At 33.5% G+C, this 21168-nt stretch overlaps 11 protein-coding genes across 11 annotated transcripts; 1 reads left to right on the top strand and 10 right to left on the bottom strand.

The window, feature by feature from the left end:
• Window positions 1-151: 151 nt before the first annotated feature.
• Window positions 152-1168, top strand: FG379_002939 (uncharacterized protein; the record flags this gene model as incomplete). Its single annotated transcript, XM_067328260.1, has 1 exon — window positions 152-1168. One exon carries the CDS (start codon window positions 152-154, stop codon window positions 1166-1168), a length of 1017 nt encoding a protein of 338 aa, XP_067183367.1.
• A 64-nt stretch (window positions 1169-1232) lies between these two features.
• Window positions 1233-4052, bottom strand: FG379_002938 (WD40 repeats containing protein; the record flags this gene model as incomplete). Its single annotated transcript, XM_067328259.1, has 1 exon — window positions 1233-4052. One exon carries the CDS (start codon window positions 4050-4052, stop codon window positions 1233-1235), a length of 2820 nt encoding a protein of 939 aa, XP_067183366.1.
• A 250-nt stretch (window positions 4053-4302) lies between these two features.
• On the bottom strand, window positions 4303-7440 carry FG379_002955 (valyl tRNA synthetase; the record flags this gene model as incomplete). The annotated part of the gene is made up of 1 exon (XM_067328276.1): window positions 4303-7440. One exon carries the CDS (start codon window positions 7438-7440, stop codon window positions 4303-4305), a length of 3138 nt encoding a protein of 1045 aa, XP_067183383.1.
• A 244-nt stretch (window positions 7441-7684) lies between these two features.
• Window positions 7685-8392, bottom strand: FG379_002954 (proteasome activator p28 Ki autoantigen; the record flags this gene model as incomplete). The annotated part of the gene is made up of 1 exon (XM_067328275.1): window positions 7685-8392. The coding sequence occupies one exon, from the start codon at window positions 8390-8392 to the stop codon at window positions 7685-7687; it is 708 nt and encodes a 235-aa protein (XP_067183382.1).
• Window positions 8393-8547: 155 nt separating this feature from the next.
• Window positions 8548-12918, bottom strand: FG379_002953 (SWI SNF2 family ATpase with a HSA domain at the N-terminus; the record flags this gene model as incomplete). Its single annotated transcript, XM_067328274.1, has 1 exon — window positions 8548-12918. The coding sequence occupies one exon, from the start codon at window positions 12916-12918 to the stop codon at window positions 8548-8550; it is 4371 nt and encodes a 1456-aa protein (XP_067183381.1).
• Window positions 12919-13216: 298 nt separating this feature from the next.
• Window positions 13217-14764, bottom strand: FG379_002952 (serine threonine kinase KKIALRE; the record flags this gene model as incomplete). Its single annotated transcript, XM_067328273.1, has 1 exon — window positions 13217-14764. One exon carries the CDS (start codon window positions 14762-14764, stop codon window positions 13217-13219), a length of 1548 nt encoding a protein of 515 aa, XP_067183380.1.
• A 230-nt stretch (window positions 14765-14994) lies between these two features.
• Window positions 14995-16866, bottom strand: FG379_002951 (adaptin AP complex subunit alpha; the record flags this gene model as incomplete). Its single annotated transcript, XM_067328272.1, has 1 exon — window positions 14995-16866. The coding sequence occupies one exon, from the start codon at window positions 16864-16866 to the stop codon at window positions 14995-14997; it is 1872 nt and encodes a 623-aa protein (XP_067183379.1).
• Window positions 16867-17187: 321 nt separating this feature from the next.
• On the bottom strand, window positions 17188-18168 carry FG379_002950 (uncharacterized protein; the record flags this gene model as incomplete). Its single annotated transcript, XM_067328271.1, has 1 exon — window positions 17188-18168. One exon carries the CDS (start codon window positions 18166-18168, stop codon window positions 17188-17190), a length of 981 nt encoding a protein of 326 aa, XP_067183378.1.
• A 384-nt stretch (window positions 18169-18552) lies between these two features.
• On the bottom strand, window positions 18553-18822 carry FG379_002949 (uncharacterized protein; the record flags this gene model as incomplete). The annotated part of the gene is made up of 1 exon (XM_067328270.1): window positions 18553-18822. The coding sequence occupies one exon, from the start codon at window positions 18820-18822 to the stop codon at window positions 18553-18555; it is 270 nt and encodes an 89-aa protein (XP_067183377.1).
• A 154-nt stretch (window positions 18823-18976) lies between these two features.
• On the bottom strand, window positions 18977-19192 carry FG379_002948 (uncharacterized protein; the record flags this gene model as incomplete). Its single annotated transcript, XM_067328269.1, has 1 exon — window positions 18977-19192. One exon carries the CDS (start codon window positions 19190-19192, stop codon window positions 18977-18979), a length of 216 nt encoding a protein of 71 aa, XP_067183376.1.
• Window positions 19193-19372: 180 nt separating this feature from the next.
• On the bottom strand, window positions 19373-20593 carry FG379_002937 (uncharacterized protein; the record flags this gene model as incomplete). Its single annotated transcript, XM_067328258.1, has 1 exon — window positions 19373-20593. One exon carries the CDS (start codon window positions 20591-20593, stop codon window positions 19373-19375), a length of 1221 nt encoding a protein of 406 aa, XP_067183365.1.
• Window positions 20594-21168: the final 575 nt, after the last annotated feature.

The raw sequence follows: 21168 nt of genomic DNA, 5'->3' as shown, positions 1-21168 counted from the left end.
AATAAAAATTTGTACCACCTTCTATGTTAAATCCTATGTTTATTTAAAGCTACTTTTAGTCTTATATTCACACTTTGCACTCGTGATTTCATCACACGTCATCTTTTGAATCTAAAAATTTGTCGAAATAATATTGAGATAGGTATTTATAATGCAACTACTTAAATCCTTAGTTATTCTCATTTTATGTTTTGAATACGTGCTTTCTGAAGGTCTTGATATTAATGTTAGTGACCAACTAAAATCAAACGATACGGATCTTGATGCAGTAGAAATGCATATGAATCAGCGAAACGGCACTCTTGAAAGCCCTCTTTATGCTAATATTTCCAATGATTTATTAGTTGATTTCACTGATTCAGAAATAGTTGATGAAGACACTACTCAAAATGTAACCTCACAAACTCCACTTTTGTTTGACTCAAGTGTAATGTATGGAAATGAGACATTGCAACCAGACATTAATATAATAGAAAACGTGAATAATGATACTCAAGCTCAAATGATTCCAGAGACAAACGAGAAATTTAGCGATATTGGTGTACCTCCGAGTGAAGAAGGTGCTTCTGAGTTAATGCTAATCCAGCAAGGCGAAATATCAGAAAACCAGAGTTTGGAAAAAAATATTACAGTTGAAAGCAGCGAAAAAAATGATATTCCTTCAGACCAGGATGAGGATAGGGAAATTCCAAGAAAAAGTAGACTATTTGTTAATAGAAAGCTATCTACTCCAGATGTGGAAAAACCGATTAATTTAATACGTACTAGTCAAGTTCCATTAATTCCCGAAAATGGTTCAACTACCAACAATTTTCAAGAAACATCCAATTACTTGCCTATAGTAATAAAGAGAATATTACCTGCATTTGCGCCTGAGAATCATAAAGAGAACATTTCAACAGGAACTTTGATTGGAAACTCTGCAGAGGCATCAAATATATTAAGGAACTCAATTGGAAATTTGAGTGGATTTTCAAGTATCCTAAGTTTAAATGACAGATTCTTTGAGAGCGAAAACACTCCAATCAGGACGAAGGCACATTTCACATCAACACAGCTTACAATAATTCAAGATCACAGTAAATCCTCCACTACTGAAAGTAGAGGGCTAAATTCAATAAAAAGTACACAGCTTCAAACTGAAGAAAAAAACATTACAAAAGAGTAAAAAACATGAGCATTTATAATAAATAGCAATTATAAAACAATATTTAATTGAATTAATTTTGATTTTACTCGCCATACTTTTTTCTATTAATTGTTCTCTTATTGCCTTCGTAGTTATCGTCTGATCCACTTAATTTTTGACTTTTGCTTGATAACATAACTACGAATCCTTTTGTTGAGGTTTGAATTTCTTGGTTATGTTCTTCATATGTTCTGATATTTGCTAGTGAGAGCCATTTTGGGGAGTTCACCCAAAACACACCAAAAACAGACTTACTGTTGATATTTAAAGCTCTAAATGACTCATTTATATCAGTAGTTTTCTTGTCCAATTTGTCCGCAGTTGGTTCGTTGGTTAGTTTCGCCTTTCCAGTTCCTTCTACAAATCTTTCGGGATAGAAAAGATAATTAGTTGAAAACATTTCCTGTTTTTTAAATCTAGGTAACTTATATACAGGACCGCAAATCTCTCTTGCAATTTCATTTTCATCTTTGTCATTGGGACATGAAGACTCTTTTGTAGAGGTGTTGGAATCAAATTTCTCTCCAAATAGACTAAAGTACTCGATGTAATCGTATGTCTGAAGTATAAAAATATCACTTTCCTTTTTAGATTCTACATTAGACGTGTTTGAATCGTCTGGTATTATAATCCAGTTGCTGCCTACAATTGGTCCGTTTAAAAGTGGCGAGTAGAGTTTTTTTGGAATACTATAAATCAGTGGAGAATAAATATCATTTTCTTTATAAGGAGTGTTCTTAATGAAGTGTTCTTTAGGTAGTATCTTTTTAGATACTAAAGAATAAAAAAAGTATTTTCCATCTGACATCAAAACCAAAATTATGCCACTCTTACTTTTATTAAAGCAAACGGACGTTATTGGAGTAGAGTAGTTACTCTCACAAAATGGATTCAAAGTGTCGTTTTTCAATTTACTCAGATCTACCTCAACTTTCAACGAATCCATGTCTATAATAAATGAATATCCATAGCTTGTGACCACAGCCAGCCACTGATTATCAAATGAAACACTCATCTTAAAGGCTCTACCAATATTGCAGTTATCTTCTAAATTTAGCTCTAAGGACGATATGATTATATCTCTTTCTATATCAACAATCCAAATGTTTGGTTTTCCCGTAGTTTTTCCGTGTATATCTGAGATGTAAAATCCCCCAACAACCAGAGTAGTGTTAGTTAGGAATGTTAGGCTTGTAGCAAAAGTGTTTCTACAAGATTCAATAGAAATGTTACTTATATTCAAAGTCTCAAGATCAATGTATATAACTTTTATTCCACCCTCCAAAAAAGATGCAACAACATAGTTGCCATTTTTGCTTAATGCAGAACAAATTATTTTGTTGTCTCTTCTATTTGAAAACTTAAATTCTATGAGTTTAATTGGCTGCACAGGTATTAAGTTCCCCATGTGACTTTCATCTGCCCCACTAAAGTTGTATCTTATACTATTTAGTTTGTTGCATAATATTGTAAACGGATTTATTAATAAGTCTTCAGAGTCTTTCCTAACCTTATTACTTGTTTCTGGACTTGAAATGAACCACATCTCTATAGAATAAATGTTTTGACGCAAAATAAGTCGTTCATTCTCCGCAATATGAATGTTAAAGGAATTATTCAATACACCATTAGGAAGGGTGTAGTGATAATAATTTGGTGAAAGACTGTTTTCATTCAATTTATTTTTAACTCTAAAATTCCTCTCAGCTGGAAGCCACATAACCAACCTTCCATCCCAAGTTCCAGAAATAGCAACGGGGCCCTTTGAATGTGGTGTTGAAATTGCTGCAACGGAACATATTGCAGAATTATGTGGATAACAAAATGACTCTGGAACCCATTTAGATATACCTTCAGATTTGCTTAAAGATTCAGTGTTTATATAAGATACAACTGAACCGTCTATCCCAGTTGAAATGATAAATGAATTTTTTTCCATGCTTCCCAACATCGTAAGTGTTAAAACATCTCCTTGATGATGAGTAAATGTTCTTATTGCTGTATAGGTGAACAAGTCCCAAATTATTACTGTGCCATTAGAGTCTCCACTAAAAAGAACATTTTCAGATTCAATACATAATAGACACCAGATAGACGTGTCACTAGACTCTGACCTTTTTATTGCTTTTTTACCAGTTCCAACTGACATTACGTTTTTGCATATCCTTAAGTTAACATCAAAATCTAAAATAACACCATCGCTAGAACCAGAAAATATGGTTTTGTCATTCAAAAATGATACAGATAGGAGTTTATTGCTGTGATTTGGAAGTGAATGAGAAAATGAGATAACGTCGTTTAGAAGGCTAAAAATTTTCACTGAACCATCGGCACATGCCAATGCCAATTGAGTACCTGATGGTGAAACAGCACCTTGAAAGATTGCTCCACCATAAGAAATCATTGTATCCAAAACAAAGCCTGTGTTTAAGTCCCATTCAATAATTCTTCCGTCAAGTCCCAAACCAATTAGCCTATAAAACTGTAAATCAAAAATATCAGCGGAGTACTTTGAAGGTATAGAACGTCTTTTTATAACAGGAGATCTGTTTGGGGATGTGAATGCCGTTGTTTGAGTACTCTCACTATCGGCATCACTTATTGCTTCATCTCCTTGGGGTGAATCATCAATATGGATCTCATCAAAAATCTGTGTATCTTTTTTTATAAAAAACAGAGTTCTAAGTGAATATTTCTCATTAGAAGAAATATGTAACCATGAATGAAATGTGACTGTGTCGAATACTGTTATAAATCCTTCAGTTTGTGAAACTGCACAGAAATAACCATTTGGGGTAATTGCAAGGCATTCTATTTCCTGATTTTTGTTTTTTGAAAAGATTTTACAATCTAGAACTCTCATGTTCCATATATAATATCAACAAAAATACAACAATGAGTGTTAATATCACCAAAAATAAGTACTTTGCCCTTTGGTTACAATTTCTTACAATTTCCAGGTCTCCTTGTCCTCAGTCTAAATGTGACGGTTATCTATGCGGTTGGCCATACCGCTGGCTACATTAAACAAAAAGCGCCTACATTTAATATTAGGAACAAAAGTAAAAAAGAAAAATTAACAAATTCTACGGTCCGGCTACTATTTTAAACTATTATTTTGGTAAATCAACCAAATTTTCAATGTTTGAATATGCTAACTTAAGTGTATCTATTGTGGATGTAAGAGATTCAATTTTTTCCTCATTCTGTCTCATAACCATTTCAGGTACCTTCGTGTATGCAGGAGAAGATTTCTTTTTTAGATACGACTCTAACAGCTTCTCATTTGAACTTAATTGTTTTCCTATCTTTTTTAATGCAAGAGACAAGTCTACTTGATTTGGAGGTCTTAAATAGTAAGAAATCTTTTCATCAACTGCATCTAGAATGCATGTCTTTTTTAGTTCCTCAATTCTGTTCGAATTTGACTCTGAAACTACCTCTGTACTTGAAATTAATGTTAATCTAGTGATAAATTGCGGTGCAACATTCATAATCAAATCGCTAATACGATCCTCACAGTTTTTAAGGAGAATAAACACAGAAATGCTTGGTTTTTCTTTATTGGTAATTCCTAAAATTGACATCAAAGAACGAATTTTTGAAACAATATTCATCATTACCTTAAACTCTGTGTCTTTTGCTGGAGTTAATTCGGTGTGTGAGAAGACAGATGGGTATGATGAACTGCTTATTGAACCCTTGGAATGAGTTCCATTGGCTATTTGTTTTATTCTTTGGTAAAGTTCTTCTGTTACAAAGGGAGTAAGTGGATGTAGTAGTATTAAACCGTATTCAATACACTTAAATAGTACTTGACCAGCTGTGAATGCTGCATTAAAGTTATTTCCAATATCCTTAAATCTGTTCTTTACAAGTTCTAAATAAACATCGCATAATTCATATAACCAAAAGTTGTACACTGCTGTGACTACCTCTGAGAACAAATATTTCTCAAATGATGTTTTAACAGTTTGAATACAATTAGCCAAACGGAATAAAATGAAGTAGTCCTCCCATTGAAGATCATTGCGATACTTGGAAAATAGCTCAGAATATGATAACAGTTCAAATTTATCGACTGAAATGTGTTCCTTCAATAACTGAATGTTAGAAAATACGAACTTACATGCATTCCATATTTTATTGCAGAAAAATCTATATGCTACAACACGCTTAATATCCAGGTTTATATTTCTACCTTGTTTAGTGTATGCAAGGAGGCCAATTCTTAAGGCATCAGCGCCACACTCCGGAATGCCATCTGGGAAGTCCTTTGAATTATTTTCTCTTGATTTGTTTATTTCAGACTGTGGCAAATTTCCTTCTGAAAGTTTCTCATTCAAACTTTCAAGAGTAATTCCTTGAATTATTTCAATAGGATCAATTACGTTTCCAAGGGATTTTGACATCTTCCTTCCTTGCGAGTCCCTGACCATGGCGTGGAGATAAACAGTTTTAAATGGTAGCTGGTCAGTACAAGCAAAACTCAGCATTACCATACGTGCAACCCAGAAAAATATGATGTCTGATCCTGTTTCAATAAGTGTAGTTGGGAAATATATGGAGTAATCACTATCTTTTACATTACATAATTCTGGCCATCCTAACGGTGAAAACGGGATAAGTCCAGACGAAAACCAAGTGTCCAAAACATCATCATCTTGCTCAACAGTAAATTCCTCATCTAAATGAAAGATCCTAATTGCCTCTTGAATGGCTAATTCCGAACTTTCTGCAGCAACCCATTTTTCATCTGTATTCTTGGTTTCATCTTTCATTATTACTTTGTATGCAGGTATCCTATGACCCCACAAAAGCTGTCTTGAGACACACCAATCTTGAATATTTTCTAGCCAGTAAAACCACGTCTGTTCGTGAAAACTTGGCTCAATTATCAACTTCTTACTTCTTACAGCATCGCAAGCCCTTTTTGCAAATGGTTTGCAGTCCATCCACCACTGTGGTTTTAACATCAACTCAACAATGTCATTCGATCTTGTGCATATAGGTATTTGCATGGGCTTTGAATTTGGTGTTTTTTCAACAAGAAGACCAATTCTATCCAATTCTTTTTCTATTACCTCCCTACACTTAAAACGGTGCATACCTGAAAATATTCCACAATTCTCATTAATTTCTCCATTTTCAGTAAAAATAGAGATAAAGTCCAACTTCTCGTCAGTTCCACAACTTTGACACCTCTTATTGTATCTCGTTGCAATATCATAATCATTTTTGTCATGAGCAGGAGTGATTTTGACGCAACCAGTTCCGAAGTCTGGGTCAACATATTCGTCTTCAATAACAATTACCTTTCTATTTTTAATGAATGGATGTAAACAATGTTTTCCAACTAAACTCTTGTATCTTCCATCATTTGGATGAATCGCTATTGCAACGTCACCCAACATAGTTTCAATTCTAGTTGTTGCCACAGTTACTTTTTCAATTCTGCTCAAGTTTTCCGGTAAGAAATGCCATTCATAATTTCTATTAGGCTGCTCAATGGGATATGAAAAATGCCACAATACACCAACCTCGACGGTTTTTTCGTGCCCGGGAACTCTGATCCTAGTTGGCTTGTCTATTTCCATTGTATCCACCTCAATATCTGATAAAGCTGTACGGAGATGGCAGGACCAAGAAACCAATCTAGTTTTTCTAAAAATATATCCTCTGTTGAACAAATCAATGAAAGCTTTTACTACTGCTTTTGACATAGGCTTGCTCATTGTAAAGAATTCCCTAGACCAATCAAAGGAACATCCAAGTCTACGAAATTGAGAGCATATAGCAGACCCGTGTTTTTCTTTCCAATCCCATATTTTTTTTAAGAATTCCTCTCGTGAAAAATCATGTAATGTTTTTTTTTCTTCTTTCAATGTAATTCTTTCCACAACAGACTGAGTCGCAATTCCGGCATGGTCGGTACCTGGAATCCAAAGCACTTCCTTACCAGTCATTCTGTAAAAACGACACAAACTGTCTTGTATAGCAGCAGTTAAGGTGTGACCCAAGTGTAACCTTCCTGTCACGTTTGGAGGTGGTAATGCAATCACAAATTTCTCAGTTGATTTAAGAGTTTTGGCTCTTTCATTATCTGGAGTAAACAATTGTGATTCACACCATATAGAATCCCAGTGGGATTCTACGTCAGATGGGTTGTATGTAGCTGCCATTTCCATAGAAAGTCCCGTTTTTTTTTCAAGTAAGGACTCAAACAATTTCACCTTGTCTAAAGAAGTCATCTTTAACTAATTCACCTTCAATACACGAGCTCTAACAACAAACACAGTTAGATCTTAAACTATTGACAAATTTAAATATTTAGCTATTGCGACAAAAAAATTTCATCTAGGACATTAATAGGCAATCGGCGGTATTGTGACAAAAATGTAACATAGTGAACAAGAAAGCTTAATAAATATAAAAGTTTATTCCAGAGCTGCCACAAAAAATGGGATAAATTAGAGTATTGACTCTAAGAGGAGGTTAGTAAACCATATTTGCACCTTCAGTGTTTCTAGGTTTACATAATTTAAGCCAATTCTTAGTCAATAAATCGTGCAGCCATGCATAGTTATTGCGCATGTCAGCAACTGAGCAACGCAGGGAGACCCAATATCTTTCATCCAATTCTCTAACTGCTTCAACATAATCGATAACATCGGGATATTTTAGGATTTTAGAAGAGAGTCTTGCTCTTTCAGAATAATATTTGCACACGCTTTCATATAGGGAAAAAGTTGCGTCTTCTACTCTGCTTAATTCTTGTATTGTTTCTTCCTGTACACCAACCCCAAAATTGTTTCCATCCTGAATTTGAGGAATGTTTAATTGCACCCACAACTTTATAGAACCAACCATTTCAATAAGTTCACTAACTTCCTGTTTTACAGACGTGATTAATTTCTTAATTTGCAAATTTGGAGTTATTTTGCCATCCTTACAATATGAATCGGCATTTAGGCCTTCTGATGTTAAGACACTCCCAGGCTTGCTAGATATACTCATTTTCTTGTTGAGTTCTACAATTTTTTGTGGAATGCGATCTCTTAGATGAATTGTTACCTGTTCTGTTAACTCTTTCCGAAACTCAATACAACCTTGTCTAACATCTGGGTTAGATATTTCGATATTCGATGAAAGTATTGAAGAATATTCACTCCAAATTGTCATTTCTCTAGGCCTTTTATTCATTTCTCTCAAGTTGGTATATTAATTACAAAATAATTAACGCGGTAATCAGTGCCCACGGAATGGTTTGAAATATACTTTATGCCTTGAGCAATTACATTTTCAATGCAAGTGATTTAAGAAATATGTCATTTTTATATACAATTAATTTTCGTTGATTATTTATCCCCAAGTTTGTCACTATATGCATCTTCATCATCTAGTATATCTTCAGAGTTTTCGCTATTTGAACAATATTCTGATTCTTCGCTCGTGCTAAGTTTGTCTATATTCTCTATTTGAAACTTTAGTAGTTCAATCTCATTTTGAATCTCCTCCGGCAGTGCAATGTTCTCGAAAAAGTTGATGCAGTATCCAAGCAGCTTGTTGACATTTGAATCTATCGCTGAGTCGTCGTTCTTTTCGGCAGGTAAGGTAGTACATGTGGTATTAGTTGTTTTTTCTTCCTCAAACTCATTAATAAAATCACATTTCTCAGTATCCATTTCTTTTGATGACTTTTTGAGTGCATCAAGGTCATCCATGTCCTCTACCTTTGAAAGTACATCCTCAAATTCCTTTTTGTTTTGTTCATCGTAAGCATTGTTTAAATTAGAAGAATTTAATCCTTCGTGAAGCACTCTGGTTGTGTATATGTCATTGTTCTCAGTTTTGAGCATATTATTTGTTCTTGATCCAATCATTTTCTGTATATCGTTTTTGGTTATAAATTCCGTAGTGAAGTGTCCCTGATCGACGACTACATCATCCAAAAGCCTTTTTTGTAACTGCTTTCTAAATATATTTTCTTCTATCGTCCATTCAGATATCAATCTATAAATACCCACATCTCTTGTTTGACCAATACGGTGACAACGATCCATTGCTTGTCTGTCCATTGCAGGATTCCAATCAGAATCATAGAAAATAACGGTATCTGCACCAGTTAAGTTCAGACCAACTCCTCCTGATCTTGTCGAAGAAATAAACAGAAAAATCCTTTTATCCCTATTAAATCTATTTACAAGCTTTTGTCTCTCATCAACCTTAGTGCTCCCATCTAATCTTATATAATTATATCCATGTAAATTTATAAAGGCCTCTAATATATCTAACATTTTGCTCATTTGAGTAAATATTATACACCTGTGGCCATCATTTGAGAGTTTATGAAGAAGTTTAGAGAGCACTTGAAACTTTCCACAATCATCTTCAATCGTGCGTCTTGGTGGGATTATACAATGGTAAAGAGACGAAATAGAATATAATTCGCCGCAATTGAGTTTTATTTCCTCGGTGACTTTTGGAGAGGATGAGTTATTGTATGCCTCTCTTTTTGTGATTGAATACTTTCCCTCCAAATTAATAAATTTAACTGTGGAAATTACCTTTGATGATAACAGAATTATCAGTAGTTTCAAAATTGGCAGCTGTTTTGAGTAGTTTGTTTTTACAAACAACAAATGATCTAGGGTATTAGTTTTTGAGATAAACGCAGAGCTCGAAAGAGAATCCGAATACTGACAATATATGGGGTTTGGTAGGTTGAAATTGGAGTTGCACTTTGAACTTAAGTACGAATTTCTTACTTTTGGAAACGATGATGAAGTAAGTGTATTATCAACATCAAATACATCATTTTTAATGCAGCGAAACTCGTTAAACAAAAATCTTCTTAAATCAGTGCCAAACAACACCTTCCGAGGACAAAAGTTTTGTGGAAAACGACAAAGTATCACTGATTTACTTTTATTTGTGGAGTTTTTGTGAAATAACTGAATTGAGTCATCAACCAAGTGTGGGAATTCACATGAAGGACTCCATTGCATATAAAGGCTTGTTTTGTCATCTTTTGTTAAATCAATATTCCCGTTGTTACAGTGATTTTCAGAAACTTGTTCCCCGTCGCTCATATTCAAACCTTTACCTTTCGTTTTGTTATTTGCTACAAAAAAATGCTCAGCATTTGAGTTCGAACAGTTATTTACATAATTTGATTCCAAGCCAATTATTTGAAAGTCGCTCGCGTTAGAACATGCAATATAATTTAGTTGTAGTTTAATGAAGTGATTAATATCTGGCAAATATCCACTTCTTTTGAAATCTAGGTTTGATATATTTGTTTTATTTTCCATTTGTTCCATGTTTCTAGTATAAATAGTACCTTTTTCCAACCATTTGGCATATGAAAGTTCATTTTGCATATTAGCTTTGTACTTACTATATTTGATTTCATTGTATAATAGGAAAAGATTAGGCAAATTAACTATTCTCTCTTTGAATAGCTTTTCAAACAAAGGTTGTCCATCTGTATTGTTACTAAATGATTTTTTGTGAAACAAATAATTATTTGTTTTAATGTTTGGCCCTAATGAGGGGACATCCGATGTTATAGTAGGATATATGTTGGTAATGTATAGTAAAGAGTGAGTGGAAACTGATACCATCAAGCCACTTTCAACTATTGGAGTTTTGATAAATTTGGGTTCAAATAAGTCAGGGTGGTTGCATACCTTTCTTAATTGCATTAAAATGTTCATCAATCCAATATAATCACCACCAAGCAATGTTTTTTGCGTAGTTTTACTTTCTAAAAACTCATCATACAGTTCTTTTTGGCGTTTACTTAATGGACACCTAATTACGTGTTCAATCTTAGAAGGCATCTCTTTTTCAACATCTCTTTTTAATCTGCGAAGTAAAAATGGTCTTAAGACAGAGTGCAACCTTGATAACAGATTTTTCTCGTTTTCTACCTGTTGATTTTCAATTGCAGATGTAAGTGGATCGGAAAACCACGTTTTGAAGTCATAATGAGAAGTAAAAATATGAGGCATCAGAAAATGAAGTAGGGACCATAATTCCATTAAGTTGTTTTGTAATGGCGTTCCTGTTAATAGTAATCTTCTTTCAGTATTGAAGGAAAGCATTACTTGCCATTTTTGTGATCTGAAGTTTTTGATGTTTTGAGCTTCATCCAATATAAGATATTTCCATTGTTTTCTTCTGAATATATGCGCATCCTGCAATATTAAAGTATATGAAGCAATACAAACATTGAATGAATTGGGATCACTCCATCCTGTACGTTTTTTTTGACGTTCCTTTGGTGTTCCAAAGTAAGTAATCACTTTAAATCCCGGAAGCCATCTTTTAAATTCCATTTCCCAATTCAACATTACACTTGTGGGAACGACAATTAAATGTGGCCCCCAATTCTCATGATAACAAGCAATATAGGCGAGTAGTGATATCGTTTGAATTGTTTTACCCAAACCCATTTCATCTGCAAGAATTCCATTCAGTCCTCCCTTATAAAGCTTTACAAGCCATGTTAATCCCGTATGTTGATATTCTCGCATTGATAATCTGAGTAAAAAAGGGATCTCTACTTGAAAAGGAGCTTCTCGAGCGCGACATACTGTTGTATTTTCATTGGAATCGCCACAAACATCGTTTTCAGTGTCATTGCTTGAATAACTTAAGTTATGATCTGAATGAGTATCCAAATCACTTCCAGAGTTGTCATTTTTATTTAAATCATCATTCAATTTTTCATTTTCGTACTGCTTCATCTTTGATATCAACTGTTCCAAAGGTATTTCTTTTTCGTTTTCCAAGGCAGCACATTCTTCTTCCCAACCATCGCAATCTTCTTTGTCTGCGTCACTCATGTCCTTCTCAGCCTCAAGTTCCTCGTTGTCAACAAGTTCTGGAACAAATTCGTCACTAACTTCATCTTCATCCTCATAATAATCGCTTGACACAGAAATATGCTCGTCCATTATCGGCGTGCAAGGCTCCTGTAAAACGTCACTTTTAACATTTGGTTCATTCATCTGTCCGTAATACTTTCTATATAACTCTTCCAAGTTCATATTAGCATCTTCATTTAATTCCTTTAATTCGGTGTCAATTTCAATAAGATCATCTTCAGATGTCTCCATTTCTAAATCCAATTTAATATCTTTTTCTTCTATATCATTAAATTCGTTGATTTCAAGCTCAAAGTCGCTATTATCATTTTCATGACAATAATCATTATCGTTGTCATTTACATTGTAATTATTTCCATAATTACTCTCTGAGTTTTTAGGACTTATTTCACTCCTTTTTGCCTTATTACCGGGGTTTGGAACAATAGATATTCTTTCGAAATATCTTTCTGTCTCTTGAACAAGTTTATCCAATTTCTCAAATTGTTTAATTCTCAACTGCCTATTCAATTCACTTATTTTTTTGTGCCTTACGACTTTTGATATATTCTGCCAGAATTTACTTATGTTCGAAGAGATATTTTTCGACACCAATCTAAGTCTTTTGTCTTCTTCTTCTTTTCGCTTTTTCAGACGTTGATCCTTTGTTTGCAGATACTTAACTGCGGATTGCGCAACTAATTTAAAGGTTCTTGCTTTCCATTTGTGTTCATTAATAAAACAATCATACATCCATTTTGATTCCTTCAGTAAAAAGTCCTGATGGTCCTCTACTTCCTTTGGGGGTTCAATTTCAAGACCTTTGTTTTTGTGATTTTTACCTCTATAACTCATGTGGAATACAAATTATATGAGTAATAGTGTCATAATCTTCATTAAAGCTATGTTAAATGGATTTCATCGAATTTTTGTTCGTCTAGTCCAACCAGGGACTCAGTGTTAATAAATTTTGCACAGCGGGTAAATAACGATTTCACGAAGTCAGGGTAATAATTGCTTGAGTTATTTAAAAACAATGATAGATAGAAAAAAAATTAATTAGAACTAATTACTACATGTTATTATAACTAACAATTATCTTCAAATTACTGTTGTTTTTGTTATACCTTTAATTTACATAATATAACCATTGTTATCTAAAATAACACTGATGATTATTCCTATCTTGCTCCTTTTCCTGCCTCAAGTCAATATTAAAATAATTAGAAGTGTTCCGTACATTCTGGGAATACGAAATTACCGAGCCTTTTGTAAAACTTTTACTGCTTTCCTCTGTTGTGTGTTTTAACTTCATATTAGTTTCTGGCTTCTGTGTTTGTATATTTTCTGGTGTAGGGGGTGCTGTTGTTTTTTCGTCGTTTGGTGTTGTATGGTTAATGGAGTGTTCTATTTTTGAAGAAGTGAACGCTTTATAATTTATAGTGTGGTTTTCGTACATACCTACATTAAATTCCACAGAAGTAGACAAATTAGCATCTAATCTTTTTACTGGAGAAAATGAATTTGTAAGTGGCTTGGAACCCCTTATCGGACTCTTCATAATTGATATTGACAATAGATTAGAACTAACTTCATTCAGATCATTATCTCTAATTGTGTCAAAAAACGGGTCAAACAGTAGTTCTTCAGAGCTCGGACGTTTTTTTGGATCTATTGTTAGAAGTTTCTCAAGAAAACTAAATGTAACTGAATCAACTTTACTTGCGTATCGGTCTTTCAGTGATAATATTTGAAAGGGGGGAATAATGTTTTTGCAAGAAGTGTCATTATTGTATTTTGAATTAGAACCTGATAAAAAACCTTTGTAAATGTGTTTCTTATAGCTGTCATAAAGCTTTGAATCTTTTTCAAGAATAGATTGATGTTCTTCATCTAATCTACCTATGCAATTTCTAATCAAGTATAGTTGGTCTACATCGCATGTACCTGGAAAAAGTGGTTCACCGTCTATCAATTCTGCCATTATACAACCAACTGCCCAAATATCTATACTAGTACCATACTCGGGGCTTTTAACAAGTAACTCTGGTGATCTATACCATCTGGTAGAAACATAACTTGTAAGGGGTCGAGTAGAATTGCTCGGATGTTTACTGTCGTCATTTTTTATTGGGTGGCTTTTGTTTTGAATGAATCTTGCAAATCCAAAATCGCACAGTTTAAGTTCAATCTCACCTTTTTTTTGACCTTCTCTTACAAGTATATTCTCAGGTTTGACATCACGGTGGATGATTCCCATTGAATGACATTTTTTTAATGCGGTTAATAACTGATAAATACACGACTTTATTACTTCTATAGGGATTCCGTTTGGAGAGTCTTCTAAATACTGTAACAGTGTACGCGGAAAATATTCCAGGGATAAGTAGTATCTATTTTCATGTAAAAAGAAGTCTTTTAGCTGAATTATGTTTTTCTGTCCGCATAATCTCCTTAGAGTTGCAATCTCTCTTAGAATTTTGCTGTTATTTACCGAGTTGTCATTGTTCTTCACAAATAAATTTTTTGAATTAGTTATGTTCTCGTTCCCTTCAGCATTGTTGGATTTAAATTCCTTCAGAGCAACTATTTCGTTTGTTAGAAGGTCAATGCATTTAAATACAACTCCAAATGCACCCTCCCCTATCTCACATATAGCCTTATATCGGTTTAATCCGTGTGGAACACATCTTCCAACCATAATTAACTAAATAAGGTAGTTTAAAGACACATATATAGATACAAAAAACTGTTATGATTAGTCGTATTGGTATTTAAAGAACATTAATTAGTCTATTAAACGCAATTGTTTGCAATAATGGCAGTAAGGCTTATTGAAATACATGTTTTCTGGCCACATTTACATGTGGCGCCGCATCCCACCTAAAGAGGTGGGGGATTGCAAAGTGACGTATTCAGTCTATTGTCGGTCTAAAGTATAGTCTCGCTAATTTGTAAGTTTAGTATTGAAAGTATCGAACTTGATAGCATTCCAGAATCTGATCTTACACGTAAGGTATATTTATCTGAAGAAGGACCGTGAAGTTGCAACTGAATAATAATGTAGTGATCAAGTATACTACCAAATAGATATATTCTTTTCGGTGATTCATTATCCTTATCAGGGCTATCTGATAGCAATTTGAAGGTATTACCGAGTTTAAAGTTCTCAACTAATTCAGAAATGCTTTCAATATTCGTTGTTTTTAAGTCAAATTGAAATGATGATTGCGACATTAGAAAAACATCAGAGTGCCAAAGTTTCAAAATGGTTTCTGAATCGCAGTCAATTCCATCAGAAAACTTACTTAACACCAAAGGGAACGGTAACTCAACGTTTCTGGTTGAACTGTCTGGAAGTAAAAACTTAATTATCAAAGTAGGTATTCCGAAATAAATATCATTGCAATTAACTGTAAACTTAGCACATATTTGTTGCTTACCAGAAATATAATATGGTAACGGCTCCTCTCTCTTAATCTCTAATATTTCATGACTTATGTTCCAAAGTTTAAATTCTACACTAAAGTCTTCCAGTCTTGTTGGTAGTTTGTTTCCAAAGTAAATGTAAATGTTTCCCTTTGTTCTTTCGAAATAACATTTCAACCCTATTTGAACGGTGTTATCTTCAAACAATACCCAATCGTTTACGGAGACAAGTTTTTTGAAGTTATTTATAAAATTATTACCTTCAACAGAGTGAATGATGTCAAGTACATCTTTAAATATAGTATTACTTTCGTTAGCATTTCTTTTCTTATCTGAATTTTTCAAGCTAAAACTGTAGTTCTCGTAAAAATCCAATCTTGACTGCAAACAATCGTTCTTCTGTACAAGAAGGAGATATTTTTCTTTTAATTTGGAATATTTTTCGTTTAGTTCCTTAATTTGATTTAGTGTCTCATCCTCTTTTGGATGCAAATTTGATTGAAAGCCATTATTTTCCTCGTATTTATTTTTCATAAGATTTTGGATTTTCAAGTAAGTTTCAACATTTGTATGCATTTTATTGTCCACTATTTTGTCCTCTATTGAAGAATTTGTTTTGATATCAAGTTGGTCTATTTTGTCAATGCTTTGTGTTGCGTTATCTTCAATTTGAGGAGTAACTAAAATATTATGGTTTAAAGTGGATTCTACTTGAGTTGGAACATTCAAATTATACACAAAATTTGATTCTTCACTTATTTTTTCATGTTTAGTTCTATTTGAATTAATTCCATCGTTGTTCGAAGTCGATATCTTATATTCATCCGATTCTCTTGCAACAGAGTAACAAAATTCATCCAATTCATTTACAGACAGGCTACTACGAGCGCTATTTATTAGATTATATTTGTATTGTTTCAAAAGTAGAACATAACCTTCATTCAAACTGCTGTACTTATCATACCAGTTTTTGAGAGAGGAAGCAGCGAGGCCGCTGAGTGAAAGTTTGGCTTCTTCTTCATCGTAATAATTAAAGAGGTCTCTGTAATTTGCGAAATCAGAGAGTTGAATTATATATGATAACAAATTCACCTCAAATGCTATTCTCAGAAACTTGACATTTATCAAAATGAGTTTATCCAACAGAAATAAGTATGAATAACGTATTTCCGACTTATTTTGACTATTTGTGAGTTCAATTTTTATTATTTCGATAACAATTGTCGCCTTTTTATCGTTATAATTCTCTACCTGAGAGACAAAATGATCCACACCCTTGTAAAACTTAGACTTTGATTTCGTCAGGGTTGTGAGGTTATTTGCAATTTTTCGTGTCAGTGTTTCGACAGAGGAAATACAAGGAAAAAAAGCCATAAAGTAACAGATATAACTTAAAATCGACTAATTTAAACATTTATATGATCAATATTTACACATTCAAAAATAAATGCCTTTCGAATGACAAATTGCAAATATTATTGTGCTTAAGATCACCCCTCACCATGAAAACGGTTCATTTTGGGAGGGAAGTTGAATTGACAGTTGTAAGAGTTATGACGAGTTCAAAAACTACAATTAACAACAAAATTTAAGAGGAGGGTTTTGTCAATATATTTACACAAATTAGCTTAATAGACAACAAATAGGTACAACTATGGGTTTTGAACATGTCCCGAAACACGGGAATTTTGCATACTAAACTTCGTTTCTGTAGAAAATACTGTATCTATGTGGGCTTGATATGTCTATGTGATTCTTAAGCAGCTTATGTGTTTGAAAATGTGGAGTATAGTCTACTACTGTAGATCTAATAAATCTTCTTGTTAGCCAGCGTGCGTTTTTGTTTTCAATCAGGTGTTTTGCTGGCATGAACTCATCGGCATTTCCACCTACCCTGAATACACTTAGTGTGTTTAGTGAAACTACGAGATCAAAGATATATATTATATAGTCCAGAAATAGTAATGGTAGACTGTAAATAAACAGATATGTATACACTGGGTGCAACAAGTAGTTTGTAGAGTAAATACCATTGTAGAATTGAGAGTTTTTCGCAGAATAATATGTAACTAAACAAATCGACGAGATAAATGTTGCTAACTTAGTACCAATTAGTAGTAACACATGCAATTGTAAAGCTAAAACATTTCTCTTTTGGTAGGAAATAATTCCAACAACACCCGTCAAAAAAATGGAGCCCACTATTAAGTAAAAGTAGAGCAAATCTATTCTGCTGAACAGATAAAACAACATTATAGACTGAACTATTGAACATGAACCAAGAATAGTACCACTTTCGCGGAGACTAAATCGGAATAATTGTCCAATTTCATATTCATGACTGACTCGATATATAATCCAAGATGTTACTGGAAATGTAAAAACAATCAGGAAAATAAATATGAATGCTGAATAATGTCCAGATAGAACGGGGAAATTGTTCTTGCAATTGCTTCTCTTAAATTCAGATAACCTATTCTTTAATAAAAATTCCAAACAACTTTGTGTGGAATCCCAAGACGGGACTGTTTTGTTTACGTTAAGTAAATCTACAGACTTTGTGTCATTTTTTTCAGGCATGTATCTATCTCCACCTGTTAACAATCTAACTTTGTTTGATGCATAAATATTATCCAAAAGTATTAAATAAAACACAACAAAATATAGTATTTTCATTTACGTTGTCTGCAATTTGGGCATAATAGAAACCTTCTTTTCACAAATAGATCATATTCAAAAAAAAACAAATATTTTAAGCTTAAATAGGAAGCTTCTAATTTTTCACTAAGCTTTTACGAGTGTCTGTAGTATCTTGACAATACTCGTAAACCCCACACTTATCTTTGCGGGAGGGAATTATTTGCACTTCTATATATTAAGTAAATTATATCTTAAGAACAAATATTTTTCAGGGTTTATTAGCAAATATACAACTTATAGTCTGCATATAGGGCTTAGATTAGTTATTTATGTGAGCGTACCGTTCGTTTCTCTTCTAAAAGTTTACTGCTAAAGTTTCTCTGTTTCACCCTGTACTTATTATTATCCTTGTTTAGAGGCTTAGTCTTCAGTTTGTGAGCAATTATTTGAGTTTTTCTTAAAATCAAGTGTCCTAAGAATTTCTTCTATTTGTGAATCTTGTATCAATTGTCTTTTTTTATCTTTAATGGAACTGGAGATGGTTGCCAGGTAAATTGCAAATAATAAAGAGCACCTACTTATTAGTTTGATTGCATCTTTAGATATTCTCGTATTGCTCCCTAAATGTGACTTTATGATTTTTGAAATCAAACTATCTGGAAACTGCAAGTCAGTGTATTTGGCATCCATTTCAAACAAATTATGCTGGGTATGTGGGAAAAAAAAGTAATTTTTTTTTTTTTTTTAACTGAGGAGTTAGAAAAGGAATATGAAAATTTAAGGAAGCAACCAAAATTAGAAAATAAAATATTAAATTAAAGTGTGAGACTAAGAACCCGTCTTTTTACCCCTTCAATCTTGGAGATGGATAATGTGACAGTACTGAGCGTGGAGTCTGGTTTCTAGAAGACATGGGGCTAGAAGTACTTATGGGAACGTACCCCATTCTTCTTTGAAGTTCGATGTAATTACAATTTGGATAAACTATTTCAACTTCGCATTGGTCTACTATACACTTCGAGTGCTCAGTACAACATTCACAATTCAACACTTGACCCATTTCCGTAAATAAATGTTCTACTACTCCTGAAGCTAAACAAATATTAACTTCAATTAAAAATATATAATTAAAAAGAAAATGGTTATGAAATAAAAAATGCGTTTATTTTAGGCGTGCAATATGCACACGAAATTTCTACATATGCAGATATCTTAGTTTTGTCATCGACATTAGAGTAGTCTAAGACTCATCTATCTTTGAATTTCTATCAATTTGGAAAGCGTTTATTTTTTGTCTAATCTTATTTTCTTTTGATACTCTTAAATAGCAAGCGTTACAAACCAGAATTTTTCCGCGATGAAAGACATTGCTCTGATTATTATCCAAGGTATTTCTTAGATATCTCCACTGTGCCGTTTCGACACATCTACAAAGACTACAACACCAATCCGAACGATCTAATCGTGGTCTCCCTGCACAACTCTTTCTAATAGAAGAATTTGCACTCTTGTTAGTACTTGTGTTCTTCTTTTCATTCCGACCTTTTATGTCACAAGAGAGTTTTTTGCTCTGTTCTAAAAAATTGTAAAATATTAACTCATCTGAAAACTGTTGATTTGTGTTTGCTTGACTAAAAACAGCCGTAGAGTTTCCTTCAGTCGTATCTGGAGAAGACTTGATAGGGGTAAATGTTACTGATGATGTGCTTGCTTCTAATGGACTCATATTTCCAATTGACGGTGTTTCTATCTGTTTTGGTGATAATGCCATATTATAAAAAAAAGGTGAATTTTGATTCATTATATTCGCACCATTTGGATTTTGGCATTGACCATAGTAAGACGCCATAATGCTCGCAGCACCAAGACGCATTAAATTCATCAACATTTCGGGTTTATCTAATAAAGAAGATAAAGTTGATTCCGCCCAATTATTTATATTATTTGAATTTAAAACATTTAGTGGTGCAATCTGTTGCGGGGGTGAAGTCGTTTGAGTTCTTGAAATATCAATAGGAGGATGTAATCCCAAAAATGGGAGCTGGTTCTGTTGTAAATTCATTAATAATTGGTTGGGTTTAATAGTAGAGTTCAAGCAGTTAGGTTCCGCATTTTGTTTTGTTAGGGGCTGTTCTTTTTGTTCTGTGGTTTGCGATAATAGTTTTTTTGCATTGTTTTGATCAACATTCAAGAACATATTATATGGAAATCCTGCGGAAGTCGAGTAAGCAGATAAAAGCTGCTCAAATGGAATATTCAACTGATTATATACACTATTTATCAATGGTTCATTTCCAACTCTAGAAAGATAGGGTAAGAGGTAACTGTTATACTGCTCAAGTAAAAGTTTATTTATTGATTCATTGTTAAATGTCTGAATAGTACCCTGTAGTCCACCGTCATTGGAATTCTGGTTGAGAATTTGAGCCAATTGCAATGCTAAATTATTCAGGTTTGACATCCAAAATCGTCAAGATCTTTCCATAATTTTTCTGCGATCTATATTTAAAGTTATATTTATATCTATTTTTTCTTTTCTAATTCGCGGTATTATTAGTACCGGATACTCTCCAACACGAGCTAATAATATTATTACAGTCACAGTGGGGGCGTTTTTTTGTCTACTAATATTAGACGAGGAATTTTCCGGGCTTTTGTTATATTGTAGACAGAAATCTAAAATGTCTTACCCCTTGGAACCTGGCGGTACATTCTTAGATTATTTTCCATGGTTCACAGTTTTCAACCTGGAATTATCGGTACTCTCGTGAACTGCTGGTTGACAGTTGTTGTTGGTTCGTTGGCGTCAGTTTCGATTTGAAATGGCGTTTGGTTGAACCGCACGGTTTGTTTGTGACTCTAAGTGTTGCAGTTTTTCGTGAGCTTTTTGCGAATCTGCAAGCACGCCTGATTCTTTTGAGGTGTTGTATTGTTACGGTTTCCGTAGTATTGAGGTTGAGCATGAATGTACGACCATGGAGTGGCGTGTTTCGTTTGAGTGGAAGTATTGTAGATATCAAAGATGATATTTTGCAT

Source organism: Cryptosporidium bovis, assembly GCF_009768925.1.
Source record: "Cryptosporidium bovis isolate 45015 chromosome Unknown contig_48, whole genome shotgun sequence".
In the NCBI taxonomy this organism is placed as follows: Eukaryota; Apicomplexa; class Conoidasida; order Eucoccidiorida; family Cryptosporidiidae; genus Cryptosporidium; species Cryptosporidium bovis.
This window is presented reverse-complemented; position numbering and strand designations above follow the sequence as displayed.